Below are 20,264 nucleotides of genomic sequence, written 5' to 3'. Positions count from 1 at the left end.
CATACATGTTAGAGTATCCTCTCCTAGAATTAAAATGATCTGATTTAATACTTGTAATCCGAACCTATTGCATGTATTTGCTAGCGGCACACATTTATAGAGTTAAATAGTTTAATTGCATTTTTTTTTCAATAGCCCAATTGCATAAACACTAATAATTTGATGACTTATTTGACGCTTTTTCCTAAATGATACTACGTATTATATATGCCCAATGTAAGATTTGTAATAACGTGGTGTAAACATATGGTCGAAGAGAAATGCCACGACTCTCCAGTAATTGTGGCCCAAACCACTTACCGGCCATTTAGTTGGAATAATTATCCCACCAACATGATATTAATATTTTTTGAAATACGTATTTAATATTAATATTATGTAAATAATAAAATATTTTATTGACGAATAGAGATGTCATACATACACTCATAAGTACTTTCTTTTACTGCGGAGTCTAGTGTATATTAAATAATTTAAACATTTAACAGTTAGTAATAATATTTATACTACTATATTCAACTAACTAATAGAAGTGTGACACATACATTTGTACAAACTTCTATGAAGGTTTTACGCACAAATATCTGCACCATGAGCAAAGTGGACCACTGATATATATTCTCATTTTAAGTATATTGTATGTATTTTTTAGTAAGACATTTATATTTTGATACATATTTATGTTTATTTTAAAAATAAATATGCAACCAATTAAAAATGAACATGTAAGTGGTCTATGAAACAATTTGCTCACAAACTATTATGGAGTATTATTTAGTTTTTAAATGATAAAAATTACAATAAAATAGTTTTGAAGACAGCCGCCTAAGGTTTCTCTAAATCTCTCGTTTCTCTAAGTTCTCTTGTTATCAACGCGGCCGCCGCCTCTGTGAAGCAAGCGCATCGACGGCGTTCAATCGTCTTTCCATGCTGTCATCTCCATCTCATATAGCGTTCGCCTTTCATTGTCTTATCTGTTTTCACCGTTTTCCTCCATCTCCACTGTTACCGGTCGTTTATCTCTTATTTTCGCATTGTTGTTTTCAGTTGCTTTGATTTACTGTTTTAATTTTGTTTGCAATTTATGTGTTTTCCTCTCGTTGTTTTGATGAGTTTCTTCATCTCGTTTACTTTGACGAGTTCTTCTCATAAAGCGTGAAATGATAAAACTAGTCATGACGTATGTGAATCTCATCCTGGGTGACAAACATGACAATGAAAAATAGATTCCTCTGAACTATGATATGCAGTTCAACCCGTTGGAGATATTGTCAATGGATAGAAGAATGAAAATAATTACTCAGGTGGTGTGCAAGACTATTCAACCAGTATTAGTCTTGGGTACGTTTGACCAAATCATTAAAGAAGCTTTAAGTTCATCCAAATAATTATGCTTCAAATTTGTAAAACAGTCTGCGAATCAAGTTTTCTGTAGCATTGCTAGGGAAGTTGTTTATATGTCTGACTGTAAGGAATGTTTGACTATTTCGTCGATCTTTATTGTAAACGTTTCAGCCTATGATTAATGAATTAGCTTCTTTATTTAAAAAAAAAAATTACAATAAAATAAATCAATCTAAATTATCTATAATTAACGAGTAAAAAAAATCAATAAACAACTCTCACGAAAATCACACCTTTTTGTGAGGCCACGAAGTATCCTGACCAAAATTAAGAGGAAATTTAAACTTCTAACTTCATAAGGGTGTACGACCACTCACACCAACTCATTACATAAAATCACACTTTAAAGTTTAAACTTGCCTGGAATTTTGTTCATTTATGAGCATAGCGGATCCGCTATTCCTTAAAAGCCCAGACCCAAATATATGTTTATGCAAAAACCCTATTCGCTCTGCATTTCATAAAAAAACCCTCTACAGCTTTGAGTGAAAGCAACGCGAAAATGTCAGTTGATTCCACGCCGTCGGTGGAAAAGCTCTCCCTGAGCGACTCCGTCGCTAAAGCAGAGTTCTCACAACGAGTCCTCATAAAGTCTATTCTCGGCCGTCCAGACGGCGGAGCTGGACTGGCCGGCCAAGTCGTCAAAATTGGGGGATGGGTTAAAACCGGCAGGGAGCAAGGCAAGGGGGCGTTTGCATTCCTGGAAGTGAATGACGGTTCGTGCCCGGCGAATCTCCAGGTCATCGTCGACGCCGCCGTTCACAAGCTCGGCGATTTGGTTGCTACCGGGACAAGCGTTCACGTGGAGGGAGCGCTGAAGTTGCCCCCTGAAGGCACGAAGCAGAAGGTCGAGCTTCGCGTTCAGAAGGTCATCGCGGTTGGTACTGTCGATGCTGCTAAATATCCTTTGCCGAAGACGAAACTGACGCTTGAGTTTCTTCGGGATGTTGTTCATCTTCGCTCGCGAACCAACACTGTATAGTCTCTTACGCTCTCAATTTACATTTTTCTTTGTTGATTAGCTCATCTCTAGAATTTGAAATGACGCTAGTGAATGTTAACATTGTGATTTGATATGAATTTTTATTCCGTGCATGATTTAACAATTTTAGTTGTTTTTAGTTTTCTAAAGGTCCGTGCGGATTCTGAACTAAATATCCAAATTGGTGAATTCATCATTTCTCTTTAGGAAAAGACTATTTTCTTGCCTGAAGAAAAATTGTCACTTCAGATGAGCCTATTTTATTAAGTTTCAGTTTGATGCCTTCAAATATATGCTTTTATGAAGCCTGATATAGGTTTTCTCACTTTTCAGTCATACAATAGATTTATATGCATTGATATGGATTGTTCCTTATGACATACCCCTTCTAGGGTTCGTATTTTTATTTAAAGTTTATGTTCCTTCAGAAAAGGGAAAAGAGAAGGATGATAGTCACTCAAAAATTTCATAAATGATCCTCTTTCCTTGTGTTCCTTCAACATATTGCATTGGATAATTCATTTTATGAGTTTTATTTATTTATTATTATTATTATTATTATTATTACTGAAATCTAGTTTTTGCACATTCTTTTAGATTTCTTCACTTGCAAGAATCCGCAATGCCCTGGCATATGCCACTCACACATTCTTCCAAAAGCATGGGTTTTTATATGTCCATACTCCAATCGTTACCACCAGTGATTGTGAGGGTGCTGGAGAGATGTTTCAAGTCACAACTTTAATTAGTGAGGCGGAAAAATTGGAGAAGGATATGAAAGAAAACCCTGCTCCTTCTGAATCTGATATCAAAGCTGCTGAGCAACTTGTTAAGGAGAAAGGAGAAGCTGTTGCTAAACTAAAATCTGAGAAAGCGAGCATTGGGAAAGATGATCCTGGTGTTGCTGAGATTAATAAGAAAATAAGTGCTGCGGTTGGTGAGCTAACAAGGGCTAAGGAGAATCTTGTGAAGTTGGAAGAAAGATACAAATTGGGAGAGAGGTGTAAGCATTCTGCTGGTATGCCTATGAAGGATGGGAAGATTGACTACTCTCAGGATTTCTTTGCCCGTCAAGCCTTCTTGACTGTTTCTGGGCAGTTGCAAGTTGAAACTTATGCCTGTGCACTTTCTAGTGTTTACACATTTGGTCCAACTTTTCGTGCTGAGAATTCCCACACTTCAAGACATCTAGCTGAATTCTGGATGGTGGAACCTGAAATAGCTTTTGCTGATATTGAGGTATGCTGATGTCTGATGGTAGTAAACATTCCTACCCAACCCTGAGGACCTTTGGAGTCATTATTGCTACCCTGTGGTGTGAATGTTTTTTAGGTTCTTGTATGCATGCATGAATTTGAAATTTTGAACCTTTTTGTAGGATGATATGAATTGTGCAGAGGCATATGTGAGATTTCTGTGCCAGTGGTTACTTGACAACTGCCTAGATGACATGGAATTTATTGCTAAGTTTATTGACAAAGGTGCCATTAATAGACTTAGATTGGTTGCTTCATCCGATTTTCATCGGATAACTTATACAGAAGCCATTACCATTCTTGAGGAAGCAGCCAAAGTAAAAAAGTTCGAGAATAAAGTAGAATGGGGGATTGACTTGGCATCTGAACATGAAAGGTAATACGGAGTACTTTTTTCGTCCTTGTTGGTGGTGCATTTTTCAACTCTTTGTTCATGGTAATCCTATATTCTAGGTACTTAACTGAAGAGCATTTTAAAGCACCTACTATTGTGTACAACTACCCAAAAGGGATCAAAGCATTTTACATGAAGGTCAATGAAGACAAGAAGACAGTTGCTGCCATGGACGTGCTTGTCCCAAAGGTACGTTTGCACTTGCCAGTTCTGCTAAATGCTAATATGTGTAATACCTCCAATTTTTCAAAAGTAGCAGCTTTCCCATACTTCACTGCTTCCAATGGCATAATATACTCCTGCCAATGATGACCTAAATTCACTGGTGATATTTGATGTTAGTTAGTAAAAACCTCTCATGGTATAATGCAAATGGACTCTAGGTTGTAGGTTTTCATTTTTTATTCTTAGGGTAAGAGCTGCTGAGTCATTTCAAAATGAAAGGAAAAATATCATGGTATTGGTTTGAGTTGTATAATTGTTGATTCTGTATCATCCTTGCACACAAACATTCAAATTACTGTTCTACTAGTTTAAAGTATTCCAGGAGCACTTATCCAAGAAAAGTAATAAGAGCATCTACACCAGCGAATTATTGTTGGTTTTTAGAACAGTATAAGCTGAGATGGCAGGGAGAGAAACCAAGAGAGAGAATTGTGAGGTTCAACTGCAAGGGATGAGGATTTTATGATCCCAAGAATTGAATGACTGAAACTGGCAAGTCTTTTAAAAAAACTTATTTCCAGTTTAAAAATTTTATTTTAGAAGCTGGAAGAATGCAAGCTTTGATTATTTAACCACAATCTGTGCAAAAGAGACTATCTATCAAAGTTTTCTACATATTGTTTGAAATCATCATGTATTTTTTTCAAATTGTGGAACTTTGTGTGTGTGTGTCTATGAAGCCCTTAAACTCTAATCACCTTTCGTTTTACAGGTGGGGGAACTAATCGGTGGAAGTCAAAGGGAAGAGAATTATGAGGTCCTCAGAGATAGGTATATGATGTTTTAGTGTTTGTAGTGTTCTACATTTCTACTATTCTCGATCTGGTCCTCTGGTCCATGCTACTATATAAATAGAGTTCATGTTTTTCAGACAAGTTTTTTCTATCCACAAAAAACTGAAATAAATTGGAGATTTGATCCTAATGGACATTTAATTGCAGGATACTGGAGATGGGTTTGCCACTAGAGCCATACGAGTGGTATCTTGACCTTAGGCGCTATGGTACTGTGAAACACAGCGGTTTTGGTTTGGGTTTCGAGAGAATGATTCTGTTCGCAACGGGGGTGGAAAACATCCGAGATGTCATTCCCTTCCCTCGATATCCTGGAAGAGCTGATCTCTGAAATGATGTTACATAGATTGTTATTGGATCCAAGAGATTTTGAAATCAAAATAGCCTTGTGTGCCCCTATAAAAATTTCTTTACTCCCTATTTAGATAAATATGAACACATGATGACAATTTGTCATACCCTTTTCACTGAATTGAAGATGTAGGATCTCTGTAATCTCCATTGTTAAATTATTGCACCAAGACTTTTGTAAAATCTGCTACATTACTCAAGTATATCATGAATTTGATACATATTGCCTTTGTGCATTTTGGCAATATTTGATTATTTGGTGGAGTGAAATATCAAGCTTTTAGTTTTTATTGTTATTTATATTCTATGAAAAAGATATCAAGAAAACTACATGATTGCCGTTAAATTATACTATTGATTAGGGTCTATCTTGCATTGTAGATCTTAGACCAATTACTAATTGCTCTTGCATTGTAGATCTTAGACCAATTACTAATTGATTTTTAATACCATTGATTAGGTCTATCTTTTATTGTAGGTCTTACACCGATTACTTAACTGATTTTTAATTCGGAATGCTAATTGCATAATTAACCATTTTGGCTTGGGTAAATTATAGTTTCAAATTAGAAAAAAAAGGTAATAAAATTTAAATCGTGGAAACGATGTCGCTTCGTTTTGTTCAGACTTCAGAGAAAGGCTGAAGAGTAATGGTAACAGAGAAACATGATTTTTATTTTTATTTTTCAATTTTTTCACGCGGCGATGCAGAATCTTACGAGAAAATGGAGGCAACCTCGAAGCAATTCTTTCTTCGACGAAGAAGATCAATTCTCGCTCCCAACTCGCGATGATTCTCGCCCTATCGACTCTCATGGTCTCTGTTGCGCCCTCCTAATTATTTGTGTATATATCGCAACTTGTTATTTAAAACTGTATGATGGTTGTGCATAAACGAGCCTATCTCTAAACTAGGGTTCTCACGTGCTATAGTTTACGTTTTGCAGAACAAGAGGAATTGGTTCGAACACTTGAGAGAGCTCAAGCTCAACAATCTCTCCTATGGAGGGTATGCGTATCATTTATAATATCTTTTATTTTATTCTGTTTGGTTATCAGACTGAAATTTCTTTTCTTTTTGATCGTCTGTAGAGTATTTTCGCGGGGCTTCTGTTCTGCTATGTTGGGTTCCTCATTTTCTCAATATATCAGCAGGCATATTTTCCATGGGAATTGGTAATGCTCTCGGAATGCCTTTTATTGGAGTATTTATTTTGCCTTTTTCAAATCTCAATAGTTGTGGTTTTAGCTTAACTGTTTACTGTTATTAGATAGTACTTATTTACTTGCCTAGTTGCCTGACATCATAAATTACTATAATTCATTATTGAAGACTAAGCTGGGTTCTTGAAATTAGAAGGCGATTGGTAGCCAAAATATTCCCACGTTTGGTGCAATCTTTAACTTAGGAAAGTTCGGCTCAGTGAGAATTATACTCCGTGATATCAAGGAAATACACACACACACATGCAGTACTCCATATATAAGTTGATTAACTTGAGTTTAATTTTTGGGTACTTAATTAATTCGGTGATTTGGTGATTTTTTTGGCATATGGTTTATTAATTTACAAGTAATTTATTAAACTCTCGATTATTTGTTATATTTTTTTTTAATGTTTGTTTATAGCAAGGGTATATTAGAGATCATAAAAATTTTCCTAGGAAAGTTTAAACGAATCAAACATGTTAATTAATTTTCCAAGTAATTTAATTGTTATGTTTCCAGGAAACACCAAACATGTTAATTTATTTTCCCTGTAAAGTTATTCCCATCAAACATATTCCTTGGAAACATTTTCCCGTGAATTTAATTGATGGGAAAGTACCAAATGGCCTCTTAGTTCATATTGCATACAAACTATGGAAAATGATTTATTTTTTTTAAAAAAAAAATTCTGAAAATGGAAAGTTGGAAATGAACAACTTTAGGTTTCACAATATAAATAAGAAAACCATAGGTTTCATATTTACTTGTTCCTTATTGTTTTTCCATTTTTATTTTCCTAGAACACACTTCATGTGATTGTTATCTCCTCCATATTTGGAATTTGATGTGTTGGTTTTAAACAGTTAAAAGGTGAACAGTGCCGTGTATTTTATTTTATTTTTCAAGCAATAGCTTCCATTTGAGTATGATTGTTAGGACTCATGTTTGTTGTTTCTGTCTAACTGAACAGCGATATCATGCTTACTTCATGTATGAAGTTGACCCCCAGAGCATCATTGCTGCAGGTTTATACTATTTTTTCTGTGCTTTAGTTTCCTTGCATCTTAGAGGTTATTTTGTAGTATAAGAAATAAGATTTACATAATGATAATGCTTTAGCTACAGTAATCTATAAATACATTTGTTTGCAGCTTCATTTACTTTGAGCATTTATCCATATGGCATAAGTGGTGTTGATATTCTTCCATATGTGAAGATATCAACTTTTGATTTACCTAATTTGTGAATTCTTAAAGGAGATGGCTGGAAGAAGGGTAAAGGGACATAGTTGGTAATTGGTGTAGCTAACCAAAGGAAACAAGTAAATTCTTTGGATTGTTTTCTAGAGTTAAAAGAAACATCGAGGATTTCATTATATACTAAATTAACAAATGTTTTTATGAATGTGGTTTTGAAATGGTTGTATCTGTATCATAGTGATGCAGTTTTTTTGATATTACACCAAGTCATTTTGTATTGCATTATCACATTGGAATCTCATTTGTCTACAGATTGGGTAGCTATTATGGTGTGCTTGATGACCATTAAGGGTATGCTGCATCATTCAAAGTACCAGAGGCGATGGCTTTTGTTTTCCTGCTGCCCTGGCCTATTGTTGGCAGGGTTTTGGTTGCATCATATGCTGAGGTAAGCTCTCTGTGAAGAACAAAAAAATAGAGTTCTCTATGACCAGCAATCTTTTAGCAGTCACTATTATTGTCCTTTGTTCTACTGAATAGAGAACAAAAGTAAATGCTGCTATGTTAGAGAACATTATACACTCTTGTCTTTTATTTTTTGATTGTCAGGAGAGGTAATTTCAATGCTGCAATCTGTGCACTATGTACATACTTTTCTGTTACTATGTGCCTTTACCTTTTATTCTATACAGCTTCAGTATTGCTATTATCATAGTGTAGTTTGGATATAGTATCAGTACTATATTGTCATTGTTGTAGGATCAGAATGACAGCATTTTATCGATATGATGTTGGATAATATTAATGGTGAAGACACAGTTTAAAACTGTATCCATGGACACGTTGCACGATAGAAAAGTCTTAGTTAAATATATTCCGAAAATTTCATGCTACCTGGTCATCCTGCTGCCAAAGTGTCTTCTGACTTACAATTTTTTCTTTTCAAGAAATCGGCCTATCGCCTTCATCATGCAATGCCTCTACCTCTTATTGCCTAGGGGTCATATTATACTCTTTTGTGTGCCTGTAACCTTTACCTGCATTTGTGATGCAGGTTGGCAAGGTTTAGATGGGATATTTTATGGCTTCCATTTGGGCCACTGAGGTAATTTTGTTTTTGGTTTGTCGTAGCCCTTATCTGCTGACTAAGCTGATTCCCTTATCTGCTGACTAAGCTGATTCCCAAAGATTTTCATCGTTCTCCAATCATTTGCAGTGGAGCCGGGATCTGCCTTTATGTTAACCATTTACTTAATGATTCATCTGAAGAAGTGAGGAAGCTCCGTAGTTATATGTATTCCTATAAGGCAAGTTAGTGGATGTGCACTGATTGATTTATAAGCGGATATATCAACATTCAAAGTCACATCAACAGTGAGATTGATATATCAACATTCAAAGTCACATCAACAATGAGATTTTTGGCTCGCTGAACTATACTCAAAGGTCAAGTCATGAGAGCCATTTTTTGTTCTCAGATCAAGGTCCACACCACAGTGATTCTTTGTCCTTGAAATGAAAACTCTTGTGGCATGGCTTGTTAGGTTTTGTGGATATCATCTGATCCTCTTTTAACTCAATCCTAGTGGGTTGTTGTGCTTAGGGTCTCTATCATTTTTTCTTTCACTTGTAATTACAGAGTACTAGTTTCTTTCATTTAAACCTACTTGTTGCTGTTACAATTCAATCTCTATCGTGTCTCATGACCTTTAATCCTTTATCGTATGCAAGTACTGTCACTAAAAGATTTCTTTGATTTACGGGATAGCCCGCAGTTATTGTGGGAAGGTAGACTTTAGGTGAAATGCGCTTTTTGAGTTGAATTTATAACTTTGTGGTTACCAAGTCAACAATTTGACTAACTTAGTTGGTATATCCTGTGGGTACTTGGTATTGGTGAAACGACTTGCAATTTACCTCTTCTAGTAGTTTTTGGACACGAGCTTACCTCTTTTAATGGCTCTTGGATAGTGACTATAGAGGCTTAGAATTAGTCTAATGTATATAATACAATTACATATATATATATATATAAAAGGGTCATTGGTCATCTAACTACACAACAAATTACAATTAAGTCATTGAACACAAAAAAAATTACAATTAGATCATTGTTATCATGGTGGTTATCGAATTTAAAAGTATTCTTTTAAAATCTTATTTTAATAAATTTAAATTAAAAAAAAAAAAAACTTGGGTCCTCGCCTTCTTCGGTGAGTAGGCAACTTCCCAATAGTCGAAAAAAAATGCTCATCCTATTATTTTATGAAATGAATGATGCAGATTATTTTGATAAAAAAAATTCAAATAGAAGTTCAATCTCTTCCAAAGTGCAATAATACTCTAATTAATTAATTTATATTTTTATGATACTATAACATACTATTTCTTGATTGCAGACACTTATTTAGATTTGAAACTAAGTCTATCTAATAATTAACTTAGTAACCATCAAATTTAGCCATGGGACTCATATATACAACGAATCATCTTTGACCAACCACGACAGACTATATAAAAATGATGGGAGGATAGTAGATGCAGTGCATAACGTAATTGATAATTCCCCAACTGGGAATACATTTCTCATATTCCAAGTATCTAATACGGGGGTACATTATTACCAAATAAAATAATAATTTTTTTACTATATGGAGTAATATTATATATAAGCGCACTGAAGTAAAAATAATCAAAATTCGCTGCGGAAGTTGTGACTTGGAGAGAAGAGGAGGCGAGGATGGATTTGTTACCGGCGGAATCGTCGCAGATGCTGCCGAAGAAACACCGGTTCCGTTCATTGAAACTGGTGAATGTGAACATGGAGGAGGCCTTGTCGCAGACGCCGTACGGAGTCGACTACGGCCGCCTCGACAATGGTCTCACTTACTATGTTCGATCCAATTCCAAGCCCAAAATGAGAGCTGCTCTCGCACTCGCCGTCCGAGCTGGGTATATTCACTTTGCCTCCTGATTCCATTTCTTCTACTGTTTTAAGTGCTACTGAGTATTTATTTATGCATCCGCACTGTAGCTGTGTTTTATTTATCACTTCTGTTTTTCTCAAAATTGAGTATCACTGTTCCTTAATTTTTGATTGCGTGATTATTCTCACCAACTGCCGCAGAATAGGTGATTAACTACTCTAATGCTCCGTAATATGTTTGAGAAAAGGAAGAAATTGATAAATGATAATGTCCTTCTGAATATCAGTTTACTATCATGATCGTTTGCAAATTATGAATGATTTTAATTGGAAATACAACTTTTGATGTCAAACTTATGAGAGGTCTTACTTTTAGGGAGTTATTATTATATTCCATAAGTCCTGCTCCTGTATCATTTAAGCTGTGTGATGAATGCAACTATATTATTGATGATTTTAAATTTGCTTCCCTGAGATTCCAATTGTTCAAAGATCAAGGTTTCTTTCAAACAGCAACTCCATTTTCAATTCAGTTCGTTCTGTGAAACAAGTAGAATTTCGGGGACCTTTCATTGGTTTTACATTTTCTTTGCGTGTAGTATTTGCTTATTTGGACCATGCATGCTTTCATAATTATATTAGATATACTGGTTTGCTAATCAAGTTCAGTTCAATTCATGGCAGCTCAGTTCTAGAAGAGGAGGAAGAGCGTGGGGTTGCTCATATAGTAGAACATCTTGCTTTTAGTGCCACTGAGAAATACACAAATCATGATATTGTTAAGTTTCTTGAAAGTATCGGGGCGGAATTTGGTGCCTGCCAGAATGCAGTCACATCTGCTGATGAAACTGTTTATGAGCTCTTTGTTCCTATTGACAAGCCCGAATTATTGTCTCAGGCAATTTCCATCTTGGCAGAATTCAGCTCAGAGGTGTTTATAGTTGTTCTTTTGTTTTATAATCTTTGAGATCATATCATGTTTCATAATCCCACTCATTTTCATTCAGGTCCGAGCATCAGAACATGACTTGGAAAAGGAAAGAGGGGCTGTAATGGAAGAGTATAGAGGAAGCAGGAATGCCAATGGACGGATGCAGGATGCACACTGGGTCCTGATGATGGAAGGTTCAAAGGTAACAGTTTTGGTTTAATTGATTGAATTCCTACTTTTCATCTCATCTGGCCATCTAAATCAAAATTTATGGATATGTACTGTACATCTTGTCTAAGAGTCATAGCACAATGAAGAATATAGCTGGTCCCATTATCCTTTTCAATTACTTTTAGGGAATCTCATTGTTTGGTAACTATCTTCTTTGTTAGAACCATAATATCTTTCTAACTATACTGTGCTTATAGGTCTGGTGTTAAAGAGTATAAGAAGGATTAAATTGAAGGATAAAGTATATTTACCTCCTTTTGTTTGATCTATCATTTCTTTATAATTTTGTTCTTGGTGTTGACTCAGAAAAGTTCATGTCTACTAACATAAGAACTTAGAAGGGGATCCTTATTCAGATATTCAACTAGACTAGATTATGTTATGTTGGATAATTCGCTCTGGCAAGAACAAGGATTAAGAGGATAAAAATTGGATAACACTTTCAAGGCATGAACTAGGTTCACTTTCCTAAAAGTTTCTTATCAATCCTTTACCATAGCAACATGATAAACATATAAAAGAACTTTTGAGATACAACGTAGGTGTAACAATCGAATTTGGTTGCTTGACAAATTCAATCACAAGGGTAAATACGAGAAGATATTTGCCAATGTGTATTCTACAAAGAAGTACATAGACTTCAATTAGAACGAACCCAGAAAAATTAGGAAATAGAAAATAATTTCCTTTTAACAATTTCCTATTAAGGAAATAAGGAAAATAATTTACTTCTTTCATTTCCTCACTTGCTGCCATTTTGCCGTATTACCTTCGTACATACATGCATGTACCTTTGCCTATTTATAGGCAAAAGAATGGAAATTACAAAGCATTTGAAATTGAAATTTTGAATGCTTTTATTAGATAAGAATTATCCTTTTTCAAGTTTCAATTGTTCAGCCTCCAACTTTAAACAACTCAAATTTGATTTTTTCAAATTCTTCATGTCCGAATTGGACTTTTATTAGCATGGAATAATTATTTGTACATACATATACACATATATCGTACATCAAATGCTATAAATGTCAGCATTTCAATTACTCCAATATTCCGGCGCTAAATAGTTTACCAATTTATTCAGCAAAATCAATTCATTTATAATTTCGCAAGCTTAATCGTGAAAAAATAATTACCTCATGATTAATAATCTTATCCATCATCTAACATTAGATGTGATTATTTATACACTCTACGACTCCAAATAAATACACGAATGTTAGATCACATGCACATAAATAATGAATATTAGTTTCTCTATAAATTTTCCAACATGTTGTGATTTGGTTTGATACTATAGATAATGGATAGAATACATCAGTAATCAGTTTGCTTTAATTTAACTTTATTAATTGCCAAGAGCACTTGAATTCTGGTTTTTGGAAACTGGGTCTTCTAGCTTTTATTTGGTGCACTGTGAATGATGTTCTTTTACTTGGAATGCCTTTTTGATGTGGGTATGAACTCCTTCACTTGCAGTATGCTGAGCGGCTGCCCATTGGACTGGAAAAGGTGATCAGGACTGTTTCTCCTCAGATTGTGAAACAATTCTATAAAAAATGGTATCATCTGCGGAATATGGCTGTGATTGCCGTAGGGGATTTTCCTGATACACAGGTCGGGATAACGACACAGATTTCTTTTATGTTTATAAAGGAATTAGCTTTGTACTTCATGATGTGTTTTTTTAGCTCTCTTCCTCTCTTTATGGCAGAGTGTTGTTGAGTTGATAAAGGCCCACTTTGGATATAAAACATCTCCACCTGACCCACCTCCTATACCATACTATCTGGTTCCATCACATGAAGAGCCACGATTTTCATGCTTTGTGGAATCTGAGGCAGCTGGAGTTAGTATTTTATTCTATTCTTCATCAATCTTGTCAGATATATTATGTTTTTATGTTTCGCATTATTTTTCTAGTAGGAAATTTTACTTTTGGGTTGTCTTTTGACAGTCTGCTGTGATGATTAGCTGCAAAATGCCCGTGGATGAGCTTAAAACAGTGAAGGATTATCGTGATTTGCTTGCAGAATCCATGTTTTTCCATGCCTTAAACCAGAGATTTTTTAAAATATCTCGTAAGAAGGATCCACCTTATTATTCTTGCTCTGCTGCAGCAGATTGTCTTGTGCGTCCAGTGAAGGCCTACATTATGACTTCATCCTGTAAAGAGAAGGGTACTGTTGAGGCTTTAGAGTCAATGCTGACTGAGGTGTGCTTTTCTCTATCCTGATATTATGATTTTTTTCCTTTATGTCTTTTCTAATAACTTGGATTTCAGGTTGCTAGGGTACGACTGCATGGATTTTCTGAGCGTGAAATATCTGTTGTTCGTGCTTTGCTGATGTCAGAGATTGAATCTGCCTACTTGGAGAGGGATCAGATGCAATCGACAAGCTTAAGAGACGAGTATTTGCAGGTGCATATACTTGCTTTCTCTTTCTGTTGTAGGACTCTGCTTAGCTTTAATTGCTGACTTCTTTATTTTCAGCATTTTCTCCGTAACGAACCTGTTATTGGGATTGAGTATGAGGCACAACTTCAGAAAACTCTTTTACCTCGTGAGTATCCACTATTATGATCTTTCAAAAAATCTGCCCTTAGGCTCTTTTAGACAGGGAGAATAGGTATAACCTGCTTGAACTTTTCTTGTGGTTAGATATATCTGCATCTGAGGTGTCTAAATACTCAGAAAGGTTTGGGACATCATCTAGCTGTGTAATTAAAACAATTGAGCCCCGAGCAACTGCCACAGTTGATGATCTGAGATCTGTTGTTTTGAAAATCAATACATTTGAACAAGAGCAAAGCATTCCTCCTTGGGATGAAGAAAATATTCCGGAAGAAATTGTCTCTGTAAAACCAAGTCCAGGGTAAGTCACATCTTTTTAGATAAATCTTTTGCGTCGGATATTAAAAGCAGTCTCGTCTCGAAGGATTAACATTGTGACAATTTGTTGTTGCTGTGTGTAATGATTATTGTGTGGTCATGCCTTTTCATTTTTATGAAACAGCCAGGTAAGTCATTGTCCACGACTCACGAGGGTGATTTTTGTGAATTAGTGTTTTTTCTGGGAGCTGTAAGGATTCCAAATATATCACTTACACCATGTCCACCTTTTGTATATGTGATTTTCTTGGTCGGGCCACTGCCTGTATTTCTTGAAAATCAAACTTGAACTTTACAGTTATAATGCATTCAAGATGCTTGGGATATATCCTATATTCCTATGCAAAGAGGTTAAATTGTGGTTAATTTCACAACCACTTTATGTGCCTTGGTGCTCACTTTATATCCTATATTCTTGTTCAGGTGGATTATGCAGCAGTTTGAACATCAGAATGTTGGGGCCTTTGAGTTTGATTTATCAAATGGCATGCGTGTCTGTTATAAATGTACCAACTTTCTTGATGACCAGGTATGAAATTCCTAGGCACCGTGTTCTATTAGTTTTGATATTTCGTTGCATTCCAGTACCCTTGAAATGTCCATGTCTTTTGAACTCTTAATGCTTTTCCTTCCCTTGATAGCATCCATTGTAGAATTTTGACGAGGATTACAAGCCTGCAAAAGTGCAAAGTCTGGAAGTTACTATTCTTGTAGGGATTGATAGCTGTATCAGAAAGGGGTTTAGATGAAAACTTATATATAATAAATTGAATTGTATCTTACAAAGTTTCTAAGGTTCCTAAAATTTCCATCCAGAATTCCTCAAGAATTTGTTGGTTTGTATGTATCAACTTGTTATGGTATGTACAAGTAATATGGAACCTATATATATTAGGCAACTTGGAGATTTATAGGGATTTAAGTAGTCATATTGAAACTTATTTCCTTCTTAGAAGTCTTCTAGCATGTATTTATAGGGCTGTGTATTCCCCTTTCTAAAACAGATTTAAAAACCTTCTATTCACTTTCGTACAATATATATATTTTCTCATTCCTTGATTCTTTATCTCTGCTTCCGCCTAACTGGCGAGTGGTTGTTCTCCACCCGCCAGGCCTTTGGATCTTTCAAATTCAACACAACTGAATCAGAATTGGTTTATTGTGTTAAATTCATTTTTCTTGTGGGTTGTTGGGGCCTTGAGGCATGAACCTCCTGTCCTACTGAAAGTTGATTGAGAGCCAGTTCTTCCCTAGGTTTGAGTAGTTGGCCAGAAAATGGATGATTGATTAACCATCTCAGACAACATACATTTTCACATTATTTTTGTAGTTTTTATCTCCAAGAGTGGTATCAGTTACCACGATTGTCTTTTTATTGTTTGTATTGCAATTTTCTTTGAGGGAAGATCAAACATACTTTTTTGTCTTTGCACTTGTGATTTGATGAGATGCTTTTTATTTCTATTAACATCTTGTTTAAATAGGTTTTATTCACAGGGTTTTCATATGGGGGTTTGTCTGAACTTCCAGAAAGCGAATACTTTTCATGTTCAATGGGCTCAACCATTGCTGGGGAAATTGGTGTTTTTGGCTATCGACCTTCTGTTCTTATGGATATGCTTGCTGGAAAACGAGCTGAAGTTGGTACAAAGCTTGGAGCATATATGAGATCTTTTTCAGGCGATTGTTCACCTTCGGATTTAGAAACTGCCTTACAGGTTTGCCCTTTGTAAAATTACCAAAGAAAAAAGTTCATATGCTGTCTAATGGATGCACCTCAAGCATGTGTTTTTACAACTTGGAATGGTGTGAACTGGCTGGTTGCTCTAAGAATAAAACCTTGTAATGCGGAATAATGTTGTTTTGTAGAAAGGTTGTGGTCCCTGCGGAGTCTTGGATCAAACTTTATTCATTTCATTCCGTATTATGATGCACAGATTAAGCTACTTGAATCATATCTGCAGTATAATAAATATAATGAAATTGATTGAGTTTTAATTGTTGTTCAATACTTCAATCAAAGTGCAGCCACCTAGAATTTCTCAATTTCTTTTTAGTTGTTGGTCATCCAAAAATTTGCTCTTGTTTGTGATGTTAACCTGCCTGCTTTCTGCAACATGGCATTCCCCCTACCCCAGCTCGTATATCAACTCTTCACCACAAACGTGGAACCAGGGGAAGAGGATGTCAATATAGTGATGCAAATGGCAGAAGAAGCTATACATGCTCAGGAGAGAGATCCTTACACTGCATTTGCAAACCGTGTACGGGAGCTCAATTATGGGAACTCCTATTTCTTCAGGGTAAGTCTAATCCCCTTGCCTGTCTTTTCATTTTAGTTATATGCTTAGCTAATTTATCATTTCATTGAATTTTCTTGTGCAGCCAATTAGGATAAGGGATCTTCAAAAAGTCAATCCATATAAAGCATGCGAATATTTCAATAATTGTTTCAAGGACCCCTCAACATTCACTGTTGTGATTGTCGGGAATATTGACCCTGCCACTGCTTTTCCACTAATATTAGAATATTTGGTAAGCCATATGACTTCCCAAAGTTTTTAAGCCCTAGAATATTGAACAGTCTATATTTTGAATTCCAATTATTTATGCAGGGTGGAATTCCAAGGCCTTCTGAACCCATCCTGCATTTCAACCGTGATGATCTTAAAGGCTTACCATTTAAATTTCCTTCAACCATAATTAGGTGGGTTTCAGTATAAATTTGCAGTTTTTGTCTGTAGTTGGATTGCTAAGTATGAAAAAAAAAATATCTTGGGTTCATATTCATCTCTGCATGAACTAAGATATATCTTTGCATTATTATGTGATGAAGTGTCTGTTCATCTTGATCGCACTGACTCATTTAACAAGTTTCATGTGCTTGTAGAGAAGTTGTTCATAGCCCTATGGTGGAAGCACAGTGTTCAGTCCAACTATGCTTTCCTGTTGAGCTTAAAAGTGAAAACATGGTATGAAGTGTATTTGTTTGTTTTTAAGTAAATACCTGCTGTATTTAAATGAACTTTGTTTTATTTTTATAAGAGTTCTTAATTATATACTGCTTCATTTTATGCTACTAGATGGAAGATGTTCATTTTGTTGGCTTTCTTAGCAAGCTTCTGGAAACTAAGATAGTACAAGTTCTACGTTTTAAATATGGCCAGGTGCATTCTCATCTTCTCCATCCTTTCCTTTAATTGGTTTCTCTATAATATACTAATTCTTGTGATCCATATTTTTCATAGATATACAATGCTGGAGTTTCTGTGTTTCTTGGTGGCAATAAACCTTCGAGAGTTGGCAATATTCGCGGTGATATTGGCATCAACTTTTCTTGTGATCCAGATATTTCATCAACATTGGTCAGTTTCCCCATCTTATATTTGTTATTTCAATTATGTCTGGTAATTCCTTATGTTACATTTTTCTTTCTTGAAAAGGTTGACCTCGCATTAGATGAGATATTGCGGCTTCAAGAGGATGGACCCTCTGATGAGGATGTTTCAACTGTGCTAGAAATTGAGCAGAGGGCACATGAAAATGGATTGCAGGTAATGTTCACAACAAGCTATTTGTAATTTGAGTATATTTCACTGCAGGACACATTTTGTGAAGACTTGTTACATTTGAAGGTTTAAATTAGTAGTTTGAAGGTGCTCCCAGTTAACCAAGTATCTGTATAGTTTTAAAATTAATTCCACATCAATCTCTTTGATAGTGCTGATGCATTTGTACTATTTCAGGAGAATTGTTATTGGCTGGATAGGATATTGCGCAGCTACCAGTCACGGATCTATTCTGGTGATGTTGGTGATTCTTTTAAGGTTTGTCTCATTCATATGTAAAGTTGTTTCCTCGCATTTCAATTTAAAGTTTTCAATTCTACTTGAATGTAGTCAATTCATGTACATAGTAAAAAAAAAGTTTTTGTTTTTAGGTCTAAGCACAGCTGAGTTCCTCTTTTTCCCCAACCTTCATTAGACTTCCACCTTAAATGCAGTGTTTGATTTATAAATATTCATTAGACTTGGGTATTTTTTTTTGGTTTTTTTTTTTTTTTTTTTTTGGTGTTACATAGTTATTTTAGGAGTGTCTTCTCTGTGTATATTCCCCTCCTGAACCCCTCTTGCCCACCCTTTGCAAAAAGAGGATGTCATTCAGTTCTTCTATCATCAAAAAAAAAAAAAAAAAGAGTAGGGAAATCTGCCTATTAGGCATATGTGTTGGAGTTCATAGTTTCTGACTTGTATTAGACCCTTTACTCCCCCCAGGGGGTGATGAAGAGTTATAGTTATTCTGTGAACCTTTCCAGTAACTGCAAATGTGTAAGCCAACAAGGAAAAGAATATCCTTTTAGTGGGCAGAGTCATAATAATTTCTTGACACTCTGATGCAGGTGCAGGACGAGGCACGTTCCAAAGTTAGAAAACTATTGACTCCACTGACAGCCCAAATGGCATTGCAAAGAATCTTACCATTTCCTTGCAAGAAGCAGTATACTGTGGTAATTTTGATGCCCCAAGCATCTCGTATGAAAAGACTAAAGTCATTTGTGTGTTCTGCCCCAAAACGGTATTGTACAGATGCAAAGGTTAGTCCTGTCTAGTTTATGATTATGATTCAGTAATTTTTCAGTGTCAAAACATAGTACTAGTGACCTTGGTTAGGCGCATGAGTGCATTAGGCTCTTTCCACAGTACATATTACATTTATTATGTTTGAATACTGTCCCATTTCAGATTTTGGCGGGCACAGCTGGTGTAGCAGTTTTGCTTCTCACTCTGTGGAGATATTCGCGGAGCAGCCTGAAATCATAGTCTGGACAGAGGATGATTGATTAGGAAGGAAGGAGGGCAGTGAAGAAGAATCCATTGAACCAACCCTTCAAAATCAGAATCATAGTAGCACTAGAAGTACCAGGGTGCAGTTAGTAGCCAGCCTCATTGCTTCAAATAATCAGCATCAGCCTCAGCCTCAGCCTCAGCCTCCTCAATTGTTGTACCATAGAATTGATTGGTTGTGCAGATTGTTAGTGTGGGTGTGGGCTAGCAGTTGATTAGCGTAATCCTCATCCTCATCTGAACACCAGCTTCTCCTATAGTTTCTAACCTGTCTGTCAGGGCTTTATGTGGTGGTGGTGGTCATCACACATCTCATGATTGCTGATTATGCATTTATTATTATTATTATTATTATTATTCTAGTGTAGGTATAAGATTTTATCACATGTAGACGAAAATAACAATGGGCTTTAACAACTAGAATCAAATATAAAGATTTGAACAAATGGGGATTGATTGCGCCTTCATAAATGAGGTGTTCAAATATACTTCACTGAAAGTGCTCATGATAAATTTTGGTGTGGTGATTGATTGCGCCTTCATTTTATTTTTTATATGGATAGAAATGGACAAAAAATCAAGTTATTTTATTTCTACAACACTTATCAATCAAGTTTTTTTTTTT

General features: G+C 35.5%; 3 protein-coding genes across 5 annotated transcripts; all 3 read left to right on the top strand.

Annotated features, from left to right (window-relative positions):
- The first annotated feature begins 1,827 nt into the window (after nt 1–1,827).
- On the top strand, nt 1,828–5,676 carry LOC116013473 (asparagine--tRNA ligase, cytoplasmic 1). Of its 2 annotated transcripts, XM_031253253.1 has the most exons (7): nt 1,828–2,380; nt 2,984–3,625; nt 3,765–4,018; nt 4,096–4,225; nt 4,974–5,032; nt 5,203–5,429; nt 5,476–5,676. In XM_031253253.1, the coding sequence occupies exons 1-6, from the start codon at nt 1,907–1,909 to the stop codon at nt 5,384–5,386; spliced, it is 1,743 nt and encodes a 580-aa protein (XP_031109113.1). In that variant the 5' UTR covers nt 1,828–1,906; the 3' UTR covers nt 5,387–5,429; nt 5,476–5,676. The 2 variants fall into 2 exon arrangements, with proteins under 2 accessions (XP_031109113.1, XP_031109112.1); XM_031253252.1 differs by having other exon boundaries at nt 5,203–5,676.
- Nucleotides 5,677–6,062: 386 nt separating this feature from the next.
- Nucleotides 6,063–9,559, top strand: LOC116012008. Its single transcript, XM_031251465.1, has 7 exons — nt 6,063–6,223; nt 6,354–6,415; nt 6,499–6,582; nt 7,586–7,640; nt 8,127–8,262; nt 8,869–8,919; nt 9,031–9,559. Exons 1-7 carry the CDS (start codon nt 6,073–6,075, stop codon nt 9,128–9,130), a joined length of 639 nt encoding a protein of 212 aa, XP_031107325.1. The 5' UTR covers nt 6,063–6,072; the 3' UTR covers nt 9,131–9,559.
- Nucleotides 9,560–10,425: 866 nt separating this feature from the next.
- On the top strand, nt 10,426–20,132 carry LOC116012708 (zinc protease PQQL-like). Of its 2 annotated transcripts, none has more exons than XM_031252350.1 (21): nt 10,426–10,766; nt 11,425–11,671; nt 11,748–11,873; nt 13,382–13,519; nt 13,617–13,751; nt 13,860–14,117; nt 14,187–14,324; nt 14,397–14,466; nt 14,565–14,778; nt 15,219–15,324; nt 16,280–16,513; nt 16,934–17,098; nt 17,181–17,330; nt 17,411–17,502; nt 17,686–17,767; nt 17,879–17,962; nt 18,044–18,160; nt 18,239–18,349; nt 18,542–18,622; nt 19,195–19,389; nt 19,538–20,132. In XM_031252350.1, the coding sequence occupies exons 1-21, from the start codon at nt 10,555–10,557 to the stop codon at nt 19,613–19,615; spliced, it is 3,033 nt and encodes a 1,010-aa protein (XP_031108210.1). In that variant the 5' UTR covers nt 10,426–10,554; the 3' UTR covers nt 19,616–20,132. The 2 variants fall into 2 exon arrangements, with proteins under 2 accessions (XP_031108210.1, XP_031108211.1); XM_031252351.1 differs by having other exon boundaries at nt 10,629–10,766; nt 11,430–11,671.
- The last annotated feature ends 132 nt before the right edge of the window (nt 20,133–20,264 follow it).

The sequence above is a fragment of the Ipomoea triloba genome, chromosome 3 (assembly GCF_003576645.1).
Source record: "Ipomoea triloba cultivar NCNSP0323 chromosome 3, ASM357664v1".
Taxonomy (NCBI): domain Eukaryota; kingdom Viridiplantae; phylum Streptophyta; class Magnoliopsida; order Solanales; family Convolvulaceae; genus Ipomoea; species Ipomoea triloba.
Note: the sequence above shows the minus strand (reverse complement) of the source record. Positions and strands in the feature narration are given on the sequence as shown.